Source organism: Chlamydotis macqueenii, chromosome 6 (assembly GCF_036417535.1).
Source record: "Chlamydotis macqueenii isolate bChlMac1 chromosome 6, bChlMac1.mat, whole genome shotgun sequence".
Classification (NCBI taxonomy): domain Eukaryota; kingdom Metazoa; phylum Chordata; class Aves; order Otidiformes; family Otididae; genus Chlamydotis; species Chlamydotis macqueenii.
This window is the reverse complement of record NC_141561.1, coordinates 12,148,062-12,175,493: the sequence shown is the minus strand read 5'-3', so window position 1 is coordinate 12,175,493 and position 27,432 is coordinate 12,148,062. Positions and strand designations below refer to the sequence as shown.

Below are 27,432 nucleotides of genomic sequence, written 5' to 3'. Positions count from 1 at the left end.
TTTTCTTCAACTCAGCCTAATGTGGTGCTGGAAGCAGTTCACTCTTGTTCAGTTTGAAAACCACCTCCAGCAGGTCTGTCTGCTGTTACATGCCTCCTTCTTCAGGAGCTGTGGCAGATGGTCCTTACCTCCACCTGCCAGGTGTGGCTCCAGGACACATCCCTCATACCTAGAGTGAATGCGGTTGCTGGGCTTGGGGCTCCAAAGTTTGAATTGGTTTTTGTTTTCTGCAGGACCTTTTTAAGGCTACCCACTTGAGATCTGGGCTCAGATATACCACAAAGATGCTTCTTTTTAGTTTTGGGTTATCTTCTGCCACATATAAAAGCTGACCTGCTCTTTCTCTTTGAATCTTTTCACAGCGGTGCTCTTTGACCATCACCCTAACAGTAGCACAGTCTTCTTGAAAACTTGACTTCCTAAATTTTATGTTAATCCCATGGACAGGTCTGCTGAGGTACTCAGACATGCTAGAATGGTCTCCTGCTGGTTAGGTTCTGGCTTTGGAATGTGGTTTTAAGACAGTTTGCTGTGTCCTGACCAAGTGAATGGAGAAATTAAATTGGCTAATGCAGCTTTCCACAATGCTTGTTCCACAAACTTAGCTGGACAGCTTCCAAACTACTGTTAGTTGCAACTGATTGCCGATGAGGAAGCACAGCAATGAGTTTTCAGAACTGAATGCATTTGATTTCCTTTCTTGTAACCATTTTTCTTCCAATATGTGTTTTTTGCAGTGATACTGAAAGCCGAAAATTATGCAAGAAGATGAAAGTAGATCCTAATTCAAAGGAGAAAGGAGTGGAATTACTCCATTATAAGTGAGTGTTTGGCTGGCATTTGTAATTCCTAATTGTTGGTGCCCCTGTTAGGACCATTTGTTCTCCTTGCAGCTCCATACTGCTGCAGCATGAAAACTTATTTTTTATCCTTTGACATGTGAAATTGATTGCTGTTTCTTCAGTTTGCAAGCATGTGTTGTGACAGAAGTTGAGATAAATTTATTCTGCTGCTGAATAGAGTACACTAAAAGCACAAGTGGGGCCTGGGAGAGATGCCCAATGGACTAAAACTACCCAAAGCACAGGGCTGATGTCTGAGATTTGAGCGCTCTTACTCTCTCTGTTACATGCCTGCTGGCTTGTGCCTTGGGCAAGTCACTTCCCCTCTCTATGCTTGTTTTTCTGACTTGAGATAGTACTTTGTAAAGTAAGTGGAGAAAGGCAAGTGTTGTGAGACAGCAAGAGATTTTCTTCCTGGAAATAATAGCAATGGGAGTGCTGTTAAATGTAAGAGACACCAAGCAGCTGCATCTCCATCTCCAAACATCATGCCTTAGTAAATATTCTTGTTAAAGTGTCAGGGAGGAAGTTATTTACTAGAAACCTACTTGCTTTACACAGTTTTGCATCTTCCTTTCTTCTTTACTCCTTTTTTCTCCTTAAATTACTGTACTGTAAATTCTACTTAGTTCTGTGGCTTCAGCAGGATAATGTTATTCAGGTTAGCGAGAAGTGAAGGAGAGCAGCTGTATGATTTCCAGCAACATTACTGTACATTAACACTATTCCTCGCTCCTTGTTCAACAGGGACGGTGCATTTCATACTGAATATAACAGAGCGGTCACATTGAAGGTAAATTTAAATATATTATTGTTACTCTTTTGGTTTAGATATGGGGGAGATACTTGTGGATTAAAATCAGATGTTGGTACTTTTTCATGCTGAAGTTGTGAAAGGGAGGGGGGTTAATCTTCATAAACAGCTGTCAGAATGACCTAAAGGTTTTTTGTGTGCGTTTGCATCTGCTAACCACAGGTCCAGGAAAACTTTGTATTATTAAAAATATTGAACCAGTGTTGAACTGTAATGTAAATTGTGAGTTAACTTGCAGGCTGGTAACAAATAAGGATTTTCTTGTTTTGATTACAAGGTGCTGTTAATGGCAGTATAACTAAAAGTATTAGCTGATACTGCATTTTGATAAGGAGTTCTCTGAGGTTTTTAGGTCATGTGTTTATAAACTGCAAAGAGAGCTGAGTGGCCTAGTCTTTCATTGGATTATGGAACCACAGTTGCTGTGGATGTTCCCTGAGTGCAGCAGGGATAAAATGACCTTCCTTCTCCTGCAAACCTTGACACAAAGCAACAGAAAGTGACGTTCTGTGAGGGCAATGGAAGGAGGAAGACATGAAATGTGAAACAAATGTGCAGATCTTGATGACTGTGGAAATGGTGACTAAAAGTACAGGAAGCAAGCTGAAAGTGTGCAGCTTCTGCAAAGCCCTGGCGAAGCACTGGGAGTATCCTGGCGTGAGGCTGCAGCCCTGCCATGACTTGGCTTCCGGAAATGACTTCTGTCCAGCTGTGGTGCCCAGTTCCCACTTCTCCTCTTCTTCCAGCAAACCCAGGCTCTGCACCATTGTTGGTCTTGTGGAGGCTTGATGACATCACCCTAGGCTGACATTATTACATTCATCTCTGCTTTTTGGCTTGTGCAGGGGTTTGGCCTGGGATGAAAGAAGGTGGGAGATGCTACATGAACCTGAGTCTACCAGAGTGGCCGTTCTTAAGCGCACTCAGTCTGGACCTTCCTTTTGCAGCTGGAGTTCTTGTAGGGTAGCTGATGTGAGGACTGCCTTGAAGTGCACCTGGTCTTGAATAATCCATTCAGCCTGTGCTGGGGGTCATCGTGCAGGATTCAGCTGAGGTGCAGAGGGCAGGGCTGTGTATCTTCCCACCTCCTGCAGTAGAAATCTTGCCTGGCACTAGGAAGGGCAATGTTACGTACCCAGTCTAGTCAGTAAGTGCCTGAGGCTCCTTCTGTACTTAGTGAGGAAATGCACTTGGTGAATTTTGGTTTTCCTCTTGGTGGGTGGTGAGGTCAGTGAGACTTGTTAGTTGCCTAAATTTGGGTAGTTTGAACACTGCATGACATGCCTTTCCTGCCCTCCATAAAGTGCTGCAACCAGGAATTAGTGCTGTGACTCTTCCTTACAGATCAGATTAACTGGAAAGCACCTGCAGAGCCCCAGGGAGTGTGGACTGAGAGGCAATCATAGCACAACAGGAACCATACTATTTATTCTTTCAGTTGTTGTTTTGTGATGAGCATTTCCCCCTTCCCTCTTGCTCTGCCTGCTAGGGAGAAAGGAAGCAGCATCCCGTGGACAGGGATGTGCAATTCCAGTGCCAGTGGAAGAGGGGTTTTGCAGTTCCCTCCCTCTAGGAGCTCAAGTCTTTCTTAATGTAACTGCCCCTGTGATACCAGCTGCTAATGATTTACAGGTTGGGCAGTGCATCAGAGTTGTGCAGTGGTCAGATAAGTCAGCTGAGTGTTTACTTGCTCTGCTGCTCACAGCTGCCTGAATATTTTCTGTATTTCTCCCTCTATACCACTTCTGTTTTCTTCTGTTGGGGCAGTGACCTTTCTCTTTCTCAGCTGTTTGTCAGGAATCCTACAGTACATTCCAAACAGCGAGCAGCAGAGCAACGCAATTACGTAGGGTATCATACCCCTTTTACGGACAGGTGGACATACTGAAGTACAGGGAGATTAAAGGATTTGTTTCACATCATTCAGTAAGCTTGTGGCAATAAAACTCATATCTTCTTTCCAGGCATCCAGTAGACATATTAATATATGTATGACATTTTGGAGAATGATGGACACAACTCTGAAGACCTGTAAAAGGATTCTTCTGAAGTAATCGGCAATTTCATAGATGTGACTGATCCAGCTGATAGTGTACTCGGGTTTTTAAGAAAAGCTTTTCATTTCTTAAAGTAACTAAATCCTTTTGTAATTAGCAGAGATGCCCTTGTGGGTTTCCTGTTAGAAAAATGAGGAATAAAGGATAGCTCGGTGTTCACAGTGGGGGGAAGTTAGTTAGCAGTCAGAACCTCCTGCTGCTGAGACCTGTGTTAGGGTATGAGCTGTTGGGGGTGTCTGGTAAAGGGAGGTGGACTGCAAGATAACAAAGTTCAGTGATGCAAAATTATTAGGAATAGTTTAAAAAAACCCAGTATTTCCAACTCTTTGCAGTGGTTTGTCAATACAAAAATAGGAACTTGTCAGGTAATGAACATAAGAGGGAAGGAAAGGACACAGCTTCTACTATGCTGGAGTAACGCGGGCCTATTGTAAGGGGTTTTGAATTACCAGTCAGAACAGTGGTTGGCTTGAAAATATTGGCTCTGTGCTTAAGAGTATTTAGAAGTCAGATGGTTAGGAAAGGAGCAGAGAATGGAAGAGGAAAAGTTATTCCACTATCTGAGTCCCCTGGGTTCCTACATCTTGTGTCTTGTATGTGATTCTGGTTGCCCCATCAAGTGAAAAGTGTAGAAGTACTGCAGAAGGGCAGTGAGGGTGGTCAGAGGCACAGATGGCTTGAATATTTACGTGAAGATTCTTCGACTTGGAAAAAAGGACAACTGGAGGAGATTACAATAGATACTTGTATAACTGTGAGTACCTTGAAAATGGGAGTAATTACCTATTTCATTTCCAAACTTGGGTGCAAACAGTGACATTTTGGGACAACTGGTTTGAAACAGGTAACTGCAATGTTTAAACACAGTTGTGGAACTTGTAGCTGTGTGTTGTGAAAGCCAAGAGTTTACGAGTCTTAAAAAACGTTTTAGATAGTCATAAAGGATAGATCCATTGATAGTTAGCAAGCACAGAGATCCAAATACAACAGCTGGTGCAGAGTCACTAAAAATTACTTTTTGCCAGAAATTGACAGCAGGTACCAGAGCATGCTATATAAGAATGGTACTAGGTTAATTTTTCTCCAAGTATGTGTAGTCAGCTGCTGTTGAAGACCTAAGCTTAGACCAGTCTTTGATCTTAACTGGTACATCTGTTTATAAGTTGCTTTAGCCACACTGTGTCCTAATCCTCAAAAGTGCCATAAGGCCAGTATCCAGGCTGTGTTCATTACATGATGAAGGATGGAGGATAAAGTACAAGGAGAGTTTTACTCTCCTTATAAAATGATGAAAACTCATTATAGTACAAATCTGCTCAGTACTAGCAAAGGGAATAGACTAACCCAATAAATTGGTCCTGCTCTGAATTCTGAATTCTTTTCAAGTTTGCTGCTGTAAGGAGTGTTTGTGTGAAATCAAGGGAAGTCTTTTTATTAGCAACCCTACTGCATTATACTTCAAAAGATGAAAAATACAGGGATGTGTTTCTGTGTGTGTGTATATATTTATATATATAATTTTTCATGTTAAAACCTAGGTCCATATATAATAGCCAGCTATTGGCTGTTAAAATCTGCTTGCTTTTAGCAGCATAGGCTGGATGAAGCCCTGTCCTGTGTTCTGCTGAATCAATGTTTAAGGTTCAAAGCTGTTAAGGTTCAAAGCTGTTACAGGGGTTTGGGCAGTGGGTTACAGCCCAGTGTGTCTCTGTCGCTGCTGCAGTGTCAAAGCAGGTCCTGACCATGTCATGACAGGACAGTAGCATAGCTGATTCTTCAATGTGAGGGCTGCTGTGGCCTGGACCTTGCTCTGATCTCTAACGCAGCAGCCTGGGGACCACTGCTTTTCTGTGATTAGTAAGTGCTGTGGTTTGTTTGCGGGCGTTCTTTCCTATTTAAAGGCACACAGGAAGTTCTCTTCACCGCATGGAGTAACGAGTGCAAGGCTACATGCTGCCTGCTCCTGCCAGAAGACATTACGCTTCTAATTTTTTTCTTTCTTGGCTGAAAGGCAGAGGCTGGACGAATTAAATCTCTTTAATCCCCCATCCTCTAACCACGTATGTTTCTACATGGCTGAACTTGGCACACGGGAATTCTTTAAAGTCAATCACACTCATTAGCTGTTTAAAACGTCGACCCCTCTCTCCTCCCCTTCTGTGTATAGTTGAGGTTTATGCAGACTGAGACAGCAGAACTGTCTATAGCTTTCCTAAATATAGAACATCTTCCATGTTTTGTCCTCTTCTCTCCTTTACCTGTACGTTATTGTCTTGTTAGGGCATCATTTGGGATGTTAATGCTTCTAGTTTTAGAGCTTTTTACAACTATAACTGCATTATAAATTACTTTATTTTTTTTTTAATCCCCCCCCTAGCTGGCTCCTTTCTCTGCTAATGCCATATTAAAATAAATTTCTTCTTCTTGAAGCATCTGTGGTCCCAAAACTATTACCTCACCCCTTAGGTCTTCTTACTAGGTACCTGAAGTGCTTTACTTTCTGTCTGGCGACTAATATATGCTGCCCCTTGTGATAAGACAAATCTCTTCACAGTAGCTGTGCAACTAGACAGAAACATAAATGCAATAAATGAATCCTGCCATAAGCTCTGGGTCCTCCCAAGCCTTGCAGTACCAACTGAGAAGCAGGGAAATGAGCTGAACTCCACTGTCTGTTGGAGCTGTTGGAATGTTATACCAGAGCGACCTTACCAAAGCCGGAGAGGTGGCAAAAGTATCTCTGGGACTGTTTCAGTGGCATGTGTCACTAGGTGTGCTACTAACCTGCTCTTGAGAAGGTGAAGTACGAACCTGAGCTTTCAGATGGATGCTCATGGTGTATATTAGTATATACTCAGTTTTCCTCTTCAGTCATGTGTTGCTTTAGCAAAATATCCCATGGGCTGAAAAAGATTTTTTTGAAGCTTTTATTTGCTTCAACTCCAAGTAAGTTCACTTAGTGCTGCTGTGGTATCATCCACTCTTAGAATGAAGTTCCTCAGGGACTGGTGTGGCAGAGATCCTGTCTAGAAGGGGAGAAGTACCTACAAACAATGGCACAGAGAAAGAAACTAGGTCAATCTGAGTGGTGAATGAGCACAGAAAACCAAGTATTATGTTTCCTAGAGCATCGACATCCGAGGATAACAGTGGTAAGCCTGTGCTTCCATGTATGGCTGGAAAAGGAAGGCAGTGTGACTGCTGGAATCCATGGAGAGCACCTCATTGACTTCAGAGGGCTGGAGTTTCCCTCAGGCTCAGGCTGAATTCAGAACCAGCAGAGAGTATTTTCTTATGATAAAGAGAATATCTGTGCTCTGCTGAAATGGATTGTTGGTTGTATGTCAGTCAGGTAAAGCAGTTATAAAATATGCATGCCTATGTACTCAGCTTGTTGAATATGGGAGCTGCAGAATCATAGGGTCTTGTATTTTTCCCTTCTCTTGCACATTTGGTTCTTACCCTCCTACTTAAAAATCCATTGAGTGCAGTTTCTAGGTAGATGCGTCATAGAAGGAACTACTGGTGGATTATTCTCCCTTTGACCAATTAAGCAGTTTGAACTTTAAGTGTGGAGTTCGTTGCTTTTGCTCACAGTGAGTATTAGTGTGCTGTCCAACTAGTCCTACTGGATTCAAAGGTTACTCAGATATCATGAAGGGCATGGGAACCTGACTTCTACATAAAGAGAACTCTTTCCTGCTAAGCTAGGGCGTAGCTGTGGAAGTACTGCAAATCTGGTACCTTTGAAAGAGCTCTGTGAAGGATCCTTGAAGCTACTGTCTGTGTGCTGGTCTACTTCCACACTGTTTTCCCCAGTTTCGCAGTGGAATGGGAACTGGTAAGCTGGGATATCAGTTATGAGGGAGGTACGCACTCGTGTTACTTGGTTCTGCAATAGGAGATTTGTGTTCATCTGCATTAGAGCAGATGAGTGTATGAGCAGAAAAGCGAAGGCACTAATTAGATGGGGTTTGTATGACAGCATGGATTTGAGATTGGATGTCTCATGGTTTTTGTTCATTTTGCTTTAAAAGCTTTTTTCCTTGTTCATTACAGTCTATAGTGGCCTTTCTCAAGGATCCAGAAGGTGCTCCACTGTGGGAGGAGGATCCCGAAGCCAAAGATGTTGTGCATGTTGACAGTGAAAAGGTACATTGGCTGGGTAGAGGTTCTGTATGTTTTATAAATGCATGGGATGAAGGAAGTGTGTATGTCTGTGTTAACTCTTAATGAAGCACCATTATTTCCTTTCTTTGAAAGGGAAGTTTAAAGCACCCAAACTGTTTCTAAGTGACTTGGTGAAGTTTGTGGATTGTTATACCTATAAAGTTTCCTGCTTCCCACCTTTCTTTCCTTTTGATATTAGTCTGCCAGCAACTTGCAAGTGTCAAAGCATTGTGCGTGGTGTGGTGGTAAAGACCTGTTTGTCTCAGTAAGGTGTAGCAGCTTGCAAGATAAGTCACTGCAGGATGCAAGTAGGAGATAAAATGCTGCTCTTACAACTGCAGGTTGTTAAACCTTAGGTTCCCTCATGTGCCTGAGGTCATCTCAGGAATTCTGGAGAGGGAGGAACAGGATCCAGATCTTGAGTGATTTAACCTTGCATAGTAACTGTCTTCTCAGTGTTAAGTTGGGAAAGCAGCAAATAAGATGAAACTACCTTAAAAAGCCGGTGCCACCACAGAGCTATCCATTATTTCCTCTCTAATATAATCAGCTTGGTCTTTTGTATTCGTTTTCTAGCCTATAGATTTTTAAAACTTTAATTGATTGAACTCTAGCTGGTATTTTGTTGTTGTAGTTCAGCCCAGATCAGGAGCAGACTACGCAGTCTCTCTCTCGGTTTTATTGAACCTTTTCAATTTTCCTGCTTTCATTTTTAATATTAGCAACAGTTATTTTGACATTCAGTTTTTGTAGGAAGATTAATTTTTAATGTTCACCCTCTGTACTCTATTACAAGCCTTCCAAGGGTTGCATTCAATTTGAAAACTTCATCTGGTTTCTCTATCATGCTGATACTGAAAAAATCTATCTGGCTTCTTATAGCTCTGACAAGGTTTCATAGTGGAAACTGAACTTTACTACTGAGTCTGACTTTTTGAATTAGCATATGGCTTTTTGGATGGGTCAGGGAAGAAAAAGTTTCCAGTCAGAGATTCTGCAGTGAGAATAAACCATGCCATGCAGCTTCTACATCTCAACAGTGAAGATACTGGTCTAGGATATTTAGCAGATATTCAAATCTATAATAGATTTTGCCATCTTTAAAGTTAAAATTGAGCAAGGAGAAGAAACTCAAGTCTTGTCTGTTAGGAAAGATGACCCTTCTTCTCTCAAATAAATAAGTCAATATTATAAGAATACACATATTAACTTTTTAAAGTTGTAACACAAATAATAAGAGATGTGCTTGAATATAGGTCTGGCTTATTTTCTTTGGTTCATTCACTAGGAATTGAGAAGGCTTCTGAAGAAGGAAGACAAACCCCTTCTGATGATGTTCTATGCCCCGTGTAAGTAACCCAGCACATCCTGTCACCTCTTTCTCCTTTCTCCACTGAGAGATGTTCAAGTCTGAGTAGGAGCCTCACCTGTGCTTCACTAATACCATCTTGTCCCATCTTTATCATTTAATTCCTTGTGTTGTTCTGCCTGTGTGTCCTCAGTTTTCCCCCAGTTGTCCATTGCTTGTGTCCTAGTTTTTCCTTTCTCTTGTGATGATGACTCTTGCTTGTTGCTCTTTAAGCAGCTACTTTCTGTAATTTCTTCACCCATTGTCCTTTCTAGATTTGTATTGTATGAGACAGAAACATTGTATGCTGAATGCATGAGTGTTAATACATCTGTCTGAGAGTGCCTAGCCCTCTGGCCTGGACAGAGCTGTAAGTGCAAACGAGTGTTGCTCTTTCAACACAAGCAAAAGACCTCTGGAGGAGATCGTGCCGTTGGAAAAAAAACACCGTATTTGTTCTTCCTAACTGCGGGCAGAGGAAATAGTGCAGTGGTCAGGAGCAGGAATATCTCTCCTACTCCATCCAGGAGGCACATTGTCAGGAGTACTTGTATTCAAGTGAGATTTCATGGGGGATGGCCGGAAGGAAAGAGAAGAGCACATTGCAGTCATTGCATTTCTTTTGTGACCTTGACCTTGTATTGCTGCTATCTTGTCATTGCATTGGCCGCTTGTTCCTTGATTTTGCAGATTTACAACTGCTTGTTTGTATTTCCTTGTGACTAGAATGTGAGAGGCTTTACAGCTCTTCAAAAGAAGATAGCGTTGCACTGGAGTTGTTGCTCAGCTGGAAAGAAGGGGAACCGTGAGAAAGGAATGAACGTGTGACCTAAGCTTGAAAAGCCTCCCAGTGCTGCTCTGATAGGGAAATTGATTTTAGACACCACTAGCAATTTGCTGGCTGATTCTCTTTAAAACTGTGTCCCATGGCAGCATTATCTGGTGTTTCTCAGTGTATTTTCTCTTGTAATTACTGCCTGAAACACCATTCTACCATTTTAGTCTCATCGGAATACTGCCAAGATGGCCAGAATTGCCCAAATTTAGTTTGATCCATCAAGAAGAGAATGTTTTTTCCTTTAATCAAATTAGTTGCAGCTCCATGCCTTCAGACTCTGTAGCGGGATGGTCCTCTGTGGCCTGGCACAGTGTGTGGCCGCTCCCAGTCACTGCTGCCGCCTCAGCATCAGCGGGAGACGATATGCCTGCTCTGCCTGTAAATCGCCCCTTCAGGGAGAGTTCAGCTGCAGAGTGCTTTCACAGTTACCTGTATCGTGAATAATTATTTTCCACAACTGAATCTCTTCCTGAAATGTGCCTTATCTAACCCTTCGTTCTCTTTGAACCATTCCCCCAGAAACCCTCCTCCTTCCAGTTTCTCTTCTTTTGAAGTGGCAAAACACCTGCTAGTCTTCAGTGCTGTAATACTTTTGCTGCTTTCTAAACTGCTGTGGAGGAAGCCTACTTGTAAGTTTTCTTTCTCCCCTCTGATTTAACAATTCTCCACTCCCTCATCTTTTATTTGACACACGAGACCTTCTGAGTTGGTTCTTGTCCAGTTTTTCTTTTCTTACTCCCGAGACAGAATACATCCAGCAGTTGCATTAAAGTATTGGCTTTGGGCAGCTGAAGTTACTGGTTACATACAGGTGTTACCGTTCACAACTGGGAGCAGCAAGTCAAGGCTGGTCACTAAAGGAAATTCTGCTTTTCTTTACTTGTAAGAGGTGAATCAGGGAGGTCTTTGGCACGAGAGGACATCAGAAGCTTTGTCTGGGAAGCTATGGGGAAGACAGCTGCATTATTTCTCTGCTTTGTTGAAAGCAGGGGCTTTAGATTCATTGTGGCAGATTCATAGGAAATGGGCTCTTCAATTACACACCAGTGCAGAGGGAGATGAAAGCAACTGCAAACTTAAATGTATTTTCTTTAATATTTCAGCAATGCTTGGTCTGGGTAAAATGACTCGGAGCAAAGGCAGGCTTTCCTTAGAAGGTATTACCTGCCATTTGGATACCATTCACTGTACTTTCAGACCTATATTATAAAGTCAGACAGCACTAAATATGAAAAATTAGGTATACTTATAGGCATTCAGATTTATTTGTAGTTAACTCTGTCAAAGAAGACTCCTGCAGGAGGCAGTCTGGATTTAGCAACAAAAAGGAACTGTTCATAATGTAGTTGAAAACAGGGCTTTAAAAATGGGGGTGTTAACTAGTGGAAAAACTAATATGTGTTTAATTAAGCCCCCTCTTTTGAGTCAAAATACAAGAAAAAAGAGCAGAAGAAAATGAGTTTTTCAAGGTTGCCCTTTCATGCCTGCATAAATTGACAGCATCCCGAACAGTATAACCCAGAAATGCGTGGGCAGGAGGGGTTGAACTGAAGTGGGTTTGGGAGCAGCAAGTTTGAGGCTGCAGCAGAATTGGGAACGGAAGAACTATGGGGGTCATGACAGGGTGGAGGAGGCTGGTAGATGCCTGTGCTCCAGAAGGGAGTCCAGGGAGCAGTAAGAGGTTGAAGAGGGGAAGAGAGAGATCAATAGTCAGGGGAGTTTGAGGCGTGAGGCAGCTGAAGAGAGAAGAAACAGGATCCAGAAGATGATGTTAACAACTTGTATATTTTGATGTCTGTCTAGTGGTTTGGTTGAAGCTGCAAGACCTCAGTGGGCCTCAAATGAGTGGTCTGTGCCCACCAAGAAATTGTCATTTTGACCAGCAATAATTTAACAACCCCATTGGCAATTTGAGCAAAGAGATCAAAGGTGGAAAGACCGCAGAAACACAGAAGTCTTTCTTTGAATTAAAGGATGTTCCTCCCAGGCATGCTGATGTGATCTTAAACCAGCGGTTGCAAAATCTGTTCCTCCTCTGTGGAAGATATTTTCGTAACTCTTGTCTCTTCACCAGAATAAAAATGTTGACTACTGTCCCATGGTGGACTCAAGAGTTTCCGCAACAAGTGTCTGAAGTGCTTGGCTGCAACTTCCTTTCTTTCATGCTATCTGCCCTCCCGCCCCTTCCCATGTGCACGCACGTATTTTGCTTGGCAGGAGTGAAACCTGGTGCTTACGAGGTGGTTTAGTGCTAATCTGCTTAGCACTCCAGAGCGTCATCAAAGAGCTCTTAGCATGCTCCAGCAATACATTGATAGCCTTCCTCACTTGCCATTTGTTTTTTCCTCGTCACATAAAGTTATTGTATCTTACAAAGGCTGTTGCTTCTTTAGAGTTATGTCTTCTCAATTAACAAAGCACTGTTTAACTTTTGATATCTGCTTAATGTGTTTAGGAAGTGTGTCTCAAATGAATTTTAAAGACTTGTTAAGCTAGGGTGAATCTGAAGTACCTCCCCCCAGCCCCCCCTTAAAAGACCAGAAGCCTACAAAGCTTTTTGTTTGAGTTCACAAGCATGACATCTTCTGTTGACTTTTGAAATGTGAGTTTCAGCTTAAGTTCCCCTCTGGGCTCAGCTCAGAGCCCGAAGAATATAAGACGGTGTTACTCTTTCCAAAAGTGGGACAAGAAATGAGTATGAAAATGAATAGCATGAAAAATATGCAAAAAATAACTGCATACAACAAGAAATAACATCCTTGGAAACTAATAATCTAATAATTATTTAGTTAAATAGATAAGGAATTTTGTTTAAATTTTTTTTATATTTAAAATGTAGTTTCATATGCTTTAGAACAAACATCCTGTAGAGCAGTCTGAGTAGAGTTGTTGGCATGTTACTTACACAATTTCTTTTTTATATCAGGGTGTGGTGTTTGTAAGAGAATGATGCCATCTTACCAGCAGGCGGCCACAGAACTGAAGGGTAAATATGTAAGTGAGAAGATAAGATTTATGTAAAATTTAAAAAGCCCTTTTAACACTTCATTTAAAAAAAAAAATATTTAAAACCACAAATCTTATTGAAGTGGAGGATTTTTTAAGCAAGTCAAAACAAAACAGGAATGAATGACCGAACAGAAATTAAACCCTTCAGGATTCTCTCTCTTGGTTTTTATTCTTTTTAAAACTTTGGAAAATGAAGTGTTAACTCACTTGCCCTATAGATTCAGTGTACTTCTTGCCACAGAAAAACAGGCTCTGATACTGTGTAATTTTTTGTTCAGCTTCTAATTTGTGAGTTTGTAGTCCTGTTGAGCTCATGTTAGTAAAGATAAAGAAATGTTTGCCATAATGGGTTTGATCTGCTTTTTGGCCTAATGTTTCATTGAGGGATCAAGGATGGATGCCTTTAATAGTGATAATTAATCCACTTTGTTAGTGGACAATCACAGTGTTATGGGAGGGGAGTTCCCTACTTTAGCTACTGATCATCCTCCTTGACACTAAGCACAAGCATTAATAAAATCTTAGAGTTTCACTGTAGCTCTGTCAACAAAGTTAGCATTCCTGCCGCACTGCAGTGAAAATAAGTTTTGAGCATAATAAAATCCATCAACAGCAGTCATAATAATTTAGTTACTTGTTTGTACTAATAAGGCTAATACTAGAAGTATTGATCTCTCTAAGCAAGTTCAAGGCGCTTCTGAAGTCAAGGTTTTATAATGTACTTACTGTATAATTTGTATGATATCAATAATACATGAGTGACAAAGAAATAGGCTTGTTGTTTCATGGCTTTAGCTGGATTTGGGCTGATCCTACCTGTTGGATCATTCACTGTTGAGTTTACAGGTTTCCTCAGGAGAGGCAGCATGTGATGAGGAAAGGATGAAGCACTGTGGTTCACTGCTAAGGCAGCTCTGGCCAGTGCTTCTCTTAAGGACCGAGTGCTGTCAAACTCCCCCATGTTCTCCCAACTAGTTGTTTTTCAGAGATATTTTGTCTAAATCCTTGTTTGCTTAGGGCTGAAATGAGTGGGAGTTGTTCAGATTTATTTAGGGCACGGTACAACCCTTGAAGATGTTTTCAAGAGCTTTTTTTTTAATTTTTTTTTTTTTTTTTTTTTGTCTAGCCAGGCAGCACTATAATGCCATTTCCCCTCAGTGGACTGTGCCGCGGTATTTGGGAGGGCACTCCTGTCTTGCATGGCAGGTACATTGCAAGGTGTGAGGTGGGCAGGAATTAGGAATGTAAAGAATCACCTACAGAGGCAGTGCCAGAGAGAAGGCATGCTGCAGAGCGCTGTGCTTTCCTGCAGTTATCCCTTCCTTGTCCATGTGCAGCTCATTTTATTAAATTCAGACCGGAGAATTTAAACTCCAGATCTATTCTATTTGATTATTTCCTTCCTCACTTGGAAATGGTTTCTGTAGATCCGGGCTAATTGAGTGACAGGGCTGTGGCACAGCACTGGGGCTGGCACTGCCTGGGCTTGATGCAACTCAGGTCAGGGGTGCTTTTTGCACTGGAGCGTTCTTAGTGCGGAATTAGTTCAGAGGAAAGTCCAGTTATGCCACTGCCACCTGTGTCTCTCACAAAAATCAATCTATTCATCTAAATTTGACCTAACTAGCTTACTGAGTGGGACGTGTACACAGTTTGCAGTTTCTGAAGTTAACTGTGCTGTACCCATTATCCATGGGGTACCTTAGAGCAATGTTGACCTCCAGACCAGGCTTTGCTGGCAAGTTTATGGTTTGAATGGGCTGAAGATTTGGCCTTTTGATCTGAACTGTCATTAGCTGTCAGGATGTGTCACGCTCAAGAGCGATTATTTCTATTATATAGCAGGAAGATCAAGTACAATATTGCCTATTTAATGGATCGTAAAAATGAAAAGGTGAACTGTACCTGTCGTTGCTTGCTGTGTTCTGTTGGGACCTAGGAAATCTTCTGAAAGTTCACAGCAAATGTGAAATCTGGTAGACTGGTGTTTATGAGGGAATTAGTTGACAAACCTGGTTCTTGCTTTATTAAGCAACCACTGTGTTGTTTCACTTGCTAGTCTGAAAAGTTACTATACTTCTGTGCCCTTCTGTTGGTATCTGTAGGACAAGGTTAATTCTTAGTGATCTGAATGATCCTATTGCATTTACCTACCCTCAAGCGGTGGCATAGAGGATGAGGGAAGGGGAGAGTTGGGTCTAGATAACATCGTATGAATTAAGTCAATCTGGCTGTTGGAACTACAAGGAAAATTCAAAGTAAGAGACTTGGCCAGCCAATATTTCTGTACTCAGTTCTCAGTTGGCTTCTCAGTTGGCTTTCCTTTATCCTTTCTCAGGATAGGGGAAAGAAAACTAAGTATTTTTTTGTGACTTACCAGCACATTCTTAGAAAAGGCTGACCTTCAAACAAGGATTTTCTGCTTTAAGATTTATTTCATGCTGGCTCTGAGCACATTTCGTTGGTTTGTGCAGTTTGCTGCCGTCAGGCACCTGGTATTAAATTCTGATGTGGTATTTCAGCTGGAAAGAGAAAATCCTGGTTTTGGAGGGGGAAGGAGGAGGGGTTTGGATTAAGACCCTGCTGCTAAAATGATTTAAGATGTCAATGCTGTTAAACTAAGTTAATCAAGAAGTGGTATCTCAGCAACTTGCTGGCTGAAGATTTGACAGCAGAACAACATCTGTGTGAATCCCACACCCACAGAAACTCAGAATCAGTCCCATCTTCAAATATTCAGATCAGAAATTTCTGAAAGACAATTAGGGCATAGGATAAGTCATAGGAGCCCCGTGCCTGAAGCTTGTGCTGAAGGGCTCTGGAGGTGGAGGATGGGTTGGGATAGAGGTTGGGAAAGGGAAGGAGAGGCTTTTTGTTTCACTTGCTAGTCTGAAAGGTTGCTATGCTTCTGTGCCCCTCTTTTGATACCTGTAGGACAAGGTAAGTTCTTAACTCTCATTATACTCTACCAGTCAGGTCCTTTAACATATTTAAAGCATATGAATGCCATGTGGTATTTCCTGGGCTCATGAAAATAGGGCATGTTTTACTTTCACATCAACGTAGTGCTGATTTCCCCTTGCCATTCAGTAAGTGCATTTTTGAACAGGAATAATGCCAGTGCTTGCTCGGTTAGAGCTTCTGGACATTAGCTGAGATTGTAAATTCTTTGCTGGAGTGGAAACCAAAGAGATGAGCATGGAACTTCTTGTGTCCTAGCTAACATTTGTATGCAAACTAAGTCGTGTACCTGCCGAAGAAGAAAAAAACAAAACTAGTTATGTTTGTAGCTTAAAATCCAAACATGCAAAAAGAGCATGAGGAGTGTGATTGAGAGAATTACCCTTAAGGTATTTCTGTTAGTGGGTGAATAAAAAAGAAATGAAGACGCTTCCAGAGCAAGGAGGAGGTGACAAGCTGATTGGTGTATGCTTTCTGTGGACCAGACTCAAGTATTGCTCTGTTCGCCCTTGCACAAAATCTGAAAGACTTCACTGCCTTTTACAAAGATCCCCTTCCTTTACAGCAATATGAATGAAATCAGAATCTGCCCAGAGCTTAGTTGATTTTACCTAACTCTTTAGAAAAAGTTGTAATGTTCCTGCTGTATTGTAAGAATCAATACAATTATGCTCTATTTTTTCAGGTTCTTGCGGGGATGAATATTTACTCTGCTGAATTTGAAAGGATAAAGGAAGAATACAATGTCCGGGGATATCCTACAATCTGCTATTTTGAGTCAGTTATGTTTTGTTACTACTTTAGAAATCATACGCTCAACTATAATTGCATATTCTTATCTTCCAGGGCAAGTACTAAACCTTGTTTTGTTGCTTTAACAGGAAAGGAAAGTTCCTGTTCCACTTTGAGAACTATGGTGCTACTGCGGCAGATATAGCAGAGTGGCTGAAAAAGTAAGGTGTTGAACTTCATGTGCTCCACCTTTTATGTACTCTTCATTATTTACAGAATGTAATGGTTTAGGAACAGCTATCTCTCCCTCATTCCCTCTGCTCAGAAGAGCAAACAAAACTACCCCACTGAGATTGGCTAAACTAGTACAGAGAGATTGCCCAATGTTTGGTTTTGTAGCATGCATGCCTTGCATTTTACAATTGCATTTCATCTGTAATAGGAGATTGTCTGTGGACTGAAATAAATGCAGATACACAGATCTGAACTGCGTTAAAAATGCCAACTTAAATTTCCAGTGATCTTGGGTGCTTGAACTTAATACCTTGCAAAAAATCTGACTTTGTTGTTTTATTTAAAATGTATACCCAAGTGCGCAGTTCTCACTGGTTCTCCAGCCTTTAGCTGGAGCCTTTAATGTGCCTTGCAGAGACAAACGGGAGATCAAGGCACCCTGGATTGCTAGTCATTTTTACAAGGTCTGTATTTCCTGTCATGACATGAAGTGGTGTTGAAAGCATCTTGTTCCACCTAAAACAGAGCTATTTGCAGTCATAAATATTTTGGGGGCTGAATGAGCCTATGGGACTAGCAGTTGAGAGAAAGAGACAGAAAAAGCTTTGTGAGTGTGTGTATAGTTGCTCTTCAGCTGGTGCAAATCGGCATATCGTCAGTGAAGCCGACAGAGGAGCTGGAGGAAGCTGAGAGAGTCTGATGATGAGATGCCGTTAGCAGTTAGCCCCGGCTCTTGGGCATCATGTCATCTTGGTAACCCTCCCTTGTTTGCTGCAGCCATGGAATTAATCTTGAAATGAAGCTAATAAAAGGAAACAAATGCATGGGAAGGAACAGACAGTTGCAAACTATTTTGATAATATGGCTTAGCAAAATTGGCTCAGAATAAATACAGTTTATTGTACTGTGGGGCTATGCTGGGGGCATGCATATGGTTGCAGGCAGCCCAGGGTCTTCAGCAATGGTAGGCTAGGTGCTTCAGGACTGGGAACCCACAAATGAAGTGATAGCAGCGTTCCTGTTAGCATTAGGAGGTACAGACACTGCAGGTGAGTACTGCCTGATGGATCAAAGAGGAGGAATTTAGCCATAGTCTTTAAGCCTCATTTAGTCTATTAAGATGTCAGATATGAATGATCAAGATGGCAACTCCAGCAATGGTGAGGAGATGATCAGCCCTTGGAGCAAAGATATGACTTCATCACCTACACTTTATGCTTTTCAGTTTTGCAAGGATGTGGTTATCTCTTGGCTACCACATGTGAAACATTAGGTAATTGGGGTGGGTTTTTTTCCCCTGTCTGCCCACATAATATCCAGATAATCCCTGTAATATGCAGTGCCTTTATATCAGTGCTGTGACAGCAAGTGAACACAGCTACTGGAGGCAATGCAGAACAGCTGCAAGCTCTTTCCAGTGATAATCTCTGCTAACAAGCCACTGTGGGCTTTGGCTGATATTTCAGCAGTCCAGAGCTAAAACCAGTTGTTTGTCCTCACTTAGTGTTAGTGCATGCTTATTAGTTTCCCAAAAGATGATCTGAGCAGTAGCCTTCTTGCTCCTGTTTTGTATAATAAGTACAACTTTTAAGGAAACCACATCAAGAAATTATGCATACTTGAATTTTGCCAGTAATTGATGTTGCAATTAAAACCGTATATGGGGTAAATCTGCTACATGCATAATACTATATTACTCCGACCAATCTGCAGTACAAGTAGTCAAATGGTATGGCAAGGGCTTTAGGAAAGCCAAAGAGTGTAACTGGATAGCTGCAGGGTGTATAGGCTATATTTCAGAATAGTCTAATAGTAAAATGGTGTCAGGAAGTTGCTCTGATGCGAGGTGTTGCTCTGCGGAGCAGGGGAACAGCGGTGCCAGACACAGACGTGGCAGCCCATGGCAAGGAAAGCCAATGCATTTTTATACTGTGCATGCATGTGTGTCGTTACAGATTCTCAAAAGAGAATCCAGCAGACATTGAGCCATATGAAATGACCTATTTTTTGTGGACACTGGGCAAACACTGCGAAAATGCAACTGTTTTCTCTTCTCTCTCCCCCTTCTCTGTTTTTTACTTCTAAATGTTACTGGTAAAATGCTGAAAGTGGTTGATCTATGCTAATATTTTTGGGAAGGCATGATATAACTTAATGAAAGCTAGAATTATTTCAATTATTGAAAGAATGTTTTCTATGTTCTTTCCTCTCAGAACCAGAGCTGCTAGCTTGGAAGACAGTAACATCTTTTCTTTTACTGCTTATTGAAGGTGCTTCTTTCTGATGCTGAATTGTGGTAATGCATCAGTCTTACGGATACTTAACCTCTCTTGTCTTCATAATAGGCACTGGCTACTATCTTAGGGAGTTTCAGATGTTTTCATGAGGTGATAGAGGGAAACCATCATACAGCCTTACTCCAACACACGGCACTATTAGCACAAGAGATGCTATCTTGTACATACCACAGTATTTTTTTTTCTTTTTAATTTTTTTTTTTTTTTAGATCTGATACACCACTGTATCAGCCTGGATGGTAGGCAAGGCAGACAGCTTCCTGCTGCCTTCAATAGCTGCTTAGTTTGTTTTGCTCTTTTTGTGGACTCCTCTCGGGCCCTTTCGTAGCACCAGCTACTCAGTTAATCAAAAGCTTGTTCTGTGTTCTTAATTGAATTAGCTCTTGATAACTCTTCCAGAATTCTGTCATCCTATTTTTGGTCTTTAGGTGTTGGATGTGCCTTGTCTCAGTTTTAAATGACACTTTAGATTTTTCTTGTTGCTTCCTCCAGGCCTTGAGGTGCTTCTTACCAACTCCTGTGTAGGCTTATTAGCATGCACAGCATTTTTAATTGGGCCATTTGAATAAACATCCTGTGCCCTGCTTTACTAATTCCTTACTGAAATAGGTCGTGCTGGGCCCTGCTAAAGACGGCGTTCTCCCAGTGCTTTGTAGCCACTGTGTCCGTATTCATCAGGCTCTGCCTACTCAACCCAGCTCCCTTTCCAAATTCATTAAGTGCCATGGTGTTTTCTGGAAAGCCTTCGCTCTGCTGAGGTACCTGCAGATTATTGCTCTCTTAGAGGCTTGGCAACAAGCAAAGTGATTATCTGCTAAGCTTTTAGAGAATAAACTCTTGTGGAGGGGGACCTGCTTCTTTTTCTGTCTTGGCTGCTTGACTGAGTGCAGCCCCAGTCTTTGCTTTGAAGTTTGTTTCTTGGTTCGTTTATCATATAAGCAGCAGCAGAGGTGTGCATCACAGTTTTGCATAGATTGCTTAATATTCTTGGATCATACCCATTGCTTACATTGACAGAATTTGCTATCTGAATCTGTGTATCTCTACTGCTTTTTTAATCAAACTAGGCTTTCAGCCTAGAAATGAGCAAGGCAGGATAAATGAGTTATCATCCATTTTGCCATTCCTTGTTCCAGGCAGCTAACACAATAATACATTTTAATCAAAAATAGTAAATCTGCTTTCACCAGAGATGGGGTCATGTCCAGAACTGTACTTTGCCAAGGAATTCAGGGAATTTTGGAGGGTATTTGGAACTTATTACTACAACTGGCAAGGATAAAATAGCTTCAAAGTCTGGCTCCAAATGTTCATATGTTTGGGTGTCCTTTATGTGAGCATTAGTTTAATAAATAAAACGTCAATTAGCATAGTTTAGTTTGCATCTGCCAAATTCTGTTTTTAATGTACCTTAATAAAAGCCAAGAATAATTGTTTAGTGGGATGATGAGCACTGCACTGGTCCAAAGGAGCTTCAGTTCATTTTCCAGATTTGCCACCTTCTCTTTGAGCAGTCTTTCTGGCTCCGATCCACTGAAGATGGTTAAAGTCATGTGCAATTGTCGTTAAGTCAGTAGAACGTGTCAGTTATCTTTCAGGTTAAGCATGTAGTTGAGTAGCTTTGCTGAATTAGGCCTCCAAGCCCACTGCTGAGCGAGGACGTAACAATGCTTCCCCAGGTCACAGGGTTGTTCAGGGTAAAACTGTATACCCCTGGGGAAATGGTCTGTGTAGCTAGCTCATGGTCCCAACACTGCACCTCCTCCTTTCTCTGTCAGCCCTGATCACGCTGTCAGTATTCAAGGTGACTGGTTAGAATGCCTGTTTCTGCTTGCTGCTTTTTTCTGTCATTTGCAATGGCTCCTATGAACTACAAAGTGTGAATGCTGTGAGAGCGGGAGCATCCTGCTGAGGAGGGTAAAGGAGTAACAGAAAATGCATCTGACTTCTATAGTGTAATAACTAAGCAGTCTGGTTATCTCCTTGCTCCATCCCCTTCCGTTGCTGATCTGTCCTCGTGAGTTTCTTCTGCTTTTTTATTCCTCCTCCAGTTTTATCTGAGTTTCAGTGCTTATGAGTTCTGAGTGGGTACAATTATGGAAGCTGTTCAGTAGGTTTAGTGTGCCATACATATATGGACATCTGCACAAAGTAGTTCCTTGTAGTCCAACTTGTCAAAATGACTGCTTATCACCAGAGAGCTGCTTTTCAGCTGTGTCTGTCTGTCTTGTAGCCCACAGGCACCTCAGCCGCAGGCTCCGGAGACTCCCTGGGCAGATGAAGAAAATGTAGTCTATCACCTGACTGATGAGGACTTCGACAAGTTTATAAAAGATCATTCATCTGTGCTAGTGATGTTCCATGCACCATGTGAGTTTGTTTTTTTTCTATTCTGTACCCTGAGCCAGATGTTTGCTAGCAAAACCAATAATTATTTTCTGTAGAGGTTTCACAGAGCTATGAACTCAAAGTCCAGGCTTTTCTTGTTTGTGATGATTGTTAAATACACAAGGCATGAAATGTTTATGAAGTTGCTGACTTCATGTTCAGGATGGAGGTGTATTGCTGGAAGAGACACTGTAGGCTGAGGCAAAACATAACTGAAGAGTGTAATGATGCTTAAATAGTCTGAGGACTCATCATTTTACAGCACTATTTCCTATTTTCAGCTCATTTTCTGGGTTGTTTGCTTTCAAAGCAGAGCTCTGGGTGGCTGAGCAACTCAACTTGAGATCTGTGAGCTCCCGAGTCCTTGTTCATTAGATATTATGCTGAAGTACACTAAAACTTGAGCTAAGTTCAGAAAGTCCCCAGGGCTCTAGAAAACTAAAGCAGACCTGGTAGTGATACTGCTTACTGTTCGACTGAGAATGCATTGGGATGACTTTTCTCATGACTTGACGTTTTAGCTTGAGCAGTAAAATGCAGTGGGCTGCCCAGAGGTATTGCCTTCAGAAGCTGTTCCAGCCACATCGTCCTCCTGTATGCTGTTGGATGGAAGAGTGTGTTAACTACTTTGTTCATTTAGGATGCAAGTTGTTGCAGCTACATAGCTGGTTCTACTGATTCTTTGGGTGATTCATAGCTTATGTTTCCTCTTGCTGCTGTGCTGGCAGTTGCACTTGGGTGAGATGTTCCTTTTCATGGGCATAGATTTGAAGGTTAGGGCTCTGGAGGCAGGCTGTGTTCTCACAGCTGAACAACGGAGGGTCTTGTCACAGAGGCTGAAATCCTGCTTCCCTTTAAGCCAGCAGGAGTTAGCGCCAAAATGCTTTTTTTTTGAAGGTCTGCTCATAAGACTCACTTGAAAAACACACCATAATGAATTTCCTTTGCCTGATGAAATGTCTAGGGATTTGATGCACTCGAGCAGGTGACTGGCTGCTGTTTTGTCGCTGCGTTCACTGGATTATTTGTACTAATGAAAGTGGGACTGGAGATTAATGCCTGGTCTGAAAACCAAAACACAAGTAGCAGAACTGATGAAGTCTGGTTTGCTCAGGAGTTACCCTTCGTTACCCAAATCCTTCCTCACCCCAGATTGCTGTGCACCCTGCGTGCAAGCAACAACACGGGCTGCTGCTCCCCAGGAGCTGTATGCTTCTTGCTTTGGCGAAAAGAATGGCTGCCAAACAGAAATGTAACTGCTGAATTTCCCTCCTTTCCCTCTCTGTGCGCAGTGGTTAGGAATAAGTGTCCTCTCTGGCCACAGATTTTTGTATATTTACAGAGATTTAGTCATGTTTGAAGGCTTTTGCCATTTTTTTGAGTTTGTAAATGGAGAAGGAGTCTGGTCATGTATTTGGGAGGAGGAAGAGGGGAAAGAAATTGACGATTGGCCCTGCAAACCTTATTCCTTTAGGAAGTCAGATTAAAAATAGATGAATGTACACAACTCCAGTTAAATTTTATGGTAAATTCAAGTTAGTTATAAATCTGAACCAGACTCTGTTCAGTTTTTAGATTTTTTAAATATTTTCAGAAGCACAAATAATAACATTTTAGGAGTAACAATATTGTGTGACCTATTTGGAGAGGCCGGGCACTTCCAGCTGGGTATGTTTTGTACTAAGGGGCATTCTGTGCTAACATACAGCAGTACTTTGGCAAATGCTGTTTTAAAAGTAAATCAAATGCCTGAATCGGGCTGTTGCAATCTCCTGATAACATGTTCCAGCTGCTCAGAACTGGGATAAAGAATGTTCCTTGCCAGAACAACTCAATTTTAAATGCAACTTGAATATTTGGGGCATTTTATTTACATTCAGGTGACAGTGGTATGCCTATGTGCAGAATCCAGCTTGTACATGTGTGAAAGATCTGTGTTTTTAAGAATCCTCTCTGGGCATCCTCAGCAGAGAGTGTAAGGCTTGCAAACTAATTAATGACAGGCAACTATCATAAACAGTTATCCCCATGATTAAAAGATCTTCTCCTAACACTTCTTAAATGTGCTAATGGAGTCACTTTATGAATATTAGGAGATAAATTACTCCATTAAAAGAAGTGTTAAAAGCAGAGGACATCTTGTTTTAACCTTAGTAGCTTGGGATGAGAAAATTTTTCTAAATATAATGTATTAATAGAAAAAAAAATTGAAACAGATGTACAAAATAGGTCCAGAATTCAGGATATACTTCTGTGTAACTAAGAATAAGCAAGGGGATTTCAACACTGGCCTGGAATTAGCGCGTACTTAAAGCCCTGTGTTACCATGCAGCATACACGTGACTTGGAGTTTTTCTAGCATACTATCAATCCGGCGTTCATGAGAAGTTCTTTTACTAGAGGGAGAAGTATTTCAGTGACCCTTTAATTGCATAGTCAGATGGCCAGTGCGTTAATAGAGTGTAGTATTAAAAGATGTGTAGGGAATTGAAAGCTTTTTATGCCCCACCCCCAAGTGCTAAAGATACAGCTGAACCAAACACAGCCCTGGTAAATACTTGTGACCTGCAGAATTAGGCACTGTGATGAATGTGGCCAATTGGGTCTCCATGCCTGTGGCTACGAATGATCATCCCTGAAGACCACATTATAATTATTTACAATCACTTGTACTTACTAGCCCAATTAAAGGTGTCACAGTATTTTGTGTTACGTGCAGCCTAGCATAACTAGGTTCAACTAGAGCAGCTACGTGTGATTTGAACACGTCAGGAAGGTCTGCAGCATGCAACTTGCACCTCTTGCTATCAGAGACCTTATACCTTTTCTGCAATAATTTAGCACCACTGTTAAACAGACGATGTGCTGCTTCAAGTTGTTGCTGCCAGCCCTGAGAAACATGAGTGAGAGTGGGATGAGTTCATCCTGATTTCGTTTCCAGGTCACTAGGGACACGAAGCAGGATCTTTAACCTTCTGAAACTCCTTCATAAAGCCCTTAAGATGATGTTCCATAAATCTAAATATTTAGCACAGGTAAACAGTGACCCAGCAAGAAGTCTGAAGGCATTCTCCCTCACCAGCCATCTGCGAAGGATATGCAGCATTGTGCCCTTTATTCAAGCTTTTTGCTGAAATTTTGTAATTGCTGGTGGCGAGCATAGTGTTATCCTGGATTATATCCAGACTGAAGTCTTGCAGACATCTGAAGTGTTTTTCCTATGTGTTGCTCTTGTACCAAGAAACTTCAGTTATCGACTGAGATCTCCTGCACTATACCAAAGAACAAATACATTGCCTTTTCCTACAAAGGATTTGGAGTTTTTGCTTGGATTGATCATATTTGCTAACATGAAATATCACAGTTATGTTAATTAGTTATCAGGGCCTATGTCTGAGTCTGTAACAGAAGATGTATAGCACCAACCAAAGCTGTTTCTGTACCATAACATAAGTAAAGGCACCTATGCAGCTCACGATAGTTTTCTGTCAGCAACGTGAGTAAAGACTCCATGTCTGTATGTGCTTCTGCATATCTGTGCCTACCAATTTATTTATATACCCAAGATGACAGCTGGGTTCTGAATGCTTCTAAATATGGGTTATGCTGCCAGTCAAGTGTTGCTAAATGCTTTAGTGACATGGGGACTGGCTGGAACTTAAAATGCTCCTGAGTCACTTGAGCACAAAAACGCCATGTATATGTTTTCAGTTACCCCATCAAACTGTTTGCTGAGTCAAATGCAATTGTAAAAATAATTCTGTCCAAAATATTTGCCAAATTAGTGCAGGTTGCAGTCTTTCTGACTTGGTTTTGTCAAAGAAATAAGCTCACAAATTTCCCTTTCAACATTATTTGCAGCATTTTTCTCCAAAGCAAATCTGAGTCTTGCACAAAATAAACCTAACCAAGTCACCGATAAGTCAATTCAAAAAAGCTGTTTAAAGTCTAGGATTGAAATTACAGCCAATTCAGAAATGAGTTCTAAAAGTGTCTGCTTTTCATGCACAGGAGTTACTTTTCATTATGTTTTGTTAACACAAATGACATTGATAACATTTTAAGGTGTACCTGTTCCTGCAGCATCATGTAAAATAACGTTCTGGAGCCACCACGAGCTGTAGCCTCCCCGGGTACATTCAGCAAGCACAGATCTGAATAGTCCTTGTTGCTAATGAGTTCATCAGTCACCTCTGATGGTTGCTTGGGGTTGCTTTCCACCCCCCTTACACTCCATCAGCCATAACAAAGTCTGTGGTCCAGTACTGATGCCAGAGGTAACAGAGGGGAAAAGGCACTTTGGCTGTACTGTTAGTGTGAGCTTTTTAAAGAATTAAACTATTAAAATGTTTTTTCCTGAAACATTTCTTCCTTGTACATGAGCTTAAATTCATGTTAAACCTGCCTTCCTCCCAACCTTCTTCATAGGACTTCTTCAGAAACTTTATTTAAGCTGTAGTTGCAGGACCCAAGGTTAGAAAAAAATTTCAATACCCTTAGTAGAATATTGGAGTCATCATCGATTGCCTTATCAAGGAGGGAAGGCAGGGAAAAATGCAGCTGTTTTTTTTTTTTTTTGTTTGGTGGGTTTTTTTTGTTTTGTTTTTCTTTTTTTTTTTCTTTTTTTTTTTTTTTTTTTTAAATTCCCCCCCGCTTCCTTAATTTGTTCTTGGGAACTGCTTTGGAGGTGCAGCCCTGATAGGCAGGGCTGATAGGAGGGCAAAAATAAATCTTGAGATAATAAAATGCACTGTAGTTTTGATGTGGTGTTGAAATGTCCGTGAAATTCCTTTCCTATCCTCGGATATTTTCTCTCTCTCTATAAACCAGCCTGATAAATTACGCAGTTGGTGCTTTCCAAAGCCAACTGTTCAGCTTTGCAGATTTTTAATTGCACAGGGAGCTGTTTTATCAATTTAGCTTTGAAAAAGAGCTTTTCACACCCTTCCCTCCTTCCCTCCTCCCTCTGGTGCATTAAAACCCAAGGTTTTAAGCCACTTTGTGGACTCATTGTTAAGAATGCCAGCCAATTAGCCCAACTCAAGATGAAGGCCTCCAGCTTCTAACCAAGCAATGGACATGGATCTCTCCCTGCCAGCGCACCATCATTGGTTTCAGTGGACTTTTTTTGTTTCTTAGTGCTGCATGTGGTGGGATTAGGATGTAGGAATCTATTGCTCACTTTAAATATAAAGTAAAGCAAATCCAAAATGCCTGCACAAAATCAAATCTGTTTTTTTCAAACTGGGTTTTACAACTATAAATAAATAAGTCTCCCTTTCAGGCCCCCACTGGTTCCTTATGAAAGCAGGCTACCATTGCAGTGAGCGCTAATCGGTGCGTCTGTTGGCAGCCTCAACAGAAAGGCCACGAGTCGAAAAGGCTGAAGAATTAATTTGCTGTGCAGCCTGAAAAAATAACCTTTCCAGCAGCAGCCTAACATTGGCATCCTGTAATAAATAAATAAATTTTAAAAATCTTAATTTTTTCCATGTTAATTCATTATTCAGTCAAAGATTTTTTAAAAATGTAAACCAATGCAGTTGCACCAGTTAACTGGAGCTTAAAGGCTTGTGAGTTATCCAAACAAGAAGCATCACTGAATGTGGAATTTAGGGAAATATCCTTTAATTTCTGTTTGTCCCTGTCATATCTGGCATTTGTGATTTTTAAAATAAAATGATGGCTATGTTTGGTGGCTATGTAGAGAGCTTTTGGTATCTACCTTCAGGTGCACAGCCT

At 41.3% G+C, this 27,432-nt stretch overlaps 1 protein-coding gene across 1 annotated transcript in view; it reads left to right on the top strand.

The window, feature by feature from the left end:
- PDIA5 (protein disulfide isomerase family A member 5) overlaps positions 1–27,432 on the top strand; it is a 101,219-nt gene that overhangs the window by 28,700 nt on the left and 45,087 nt on the right. The window contains exons 4-11 of the mRNA XM_086750794.1: positions 738–821; positions 1,590–1,635; positions 7,773–7,865; positions 9,172–9,232; positions 12,996–13,063; positions 16,725–16,816; positions 16,921–16,992; positions 21,536–21,672. Coding sequence (XP_086606920.1) covers positions 738–821; positions 1,590–1,635; positions 7,773–7,865; positions 9,172–9,232; positions 12,996–13,063; positions 16,725–16,816; positions 16,921–16,992; positions 21,536–21,672 — 653 coding nt within the window. The remainder of the gene's footprint in view (positions 1–737; positions 822–1,589; positions 1,636–7,772; positions 7,866–9,171; positions 9,233–12,995; positions 13,064–16,724; positions 16,817–16,920; positions 16,993–21,535; positions 21,673–27,432) is intronic.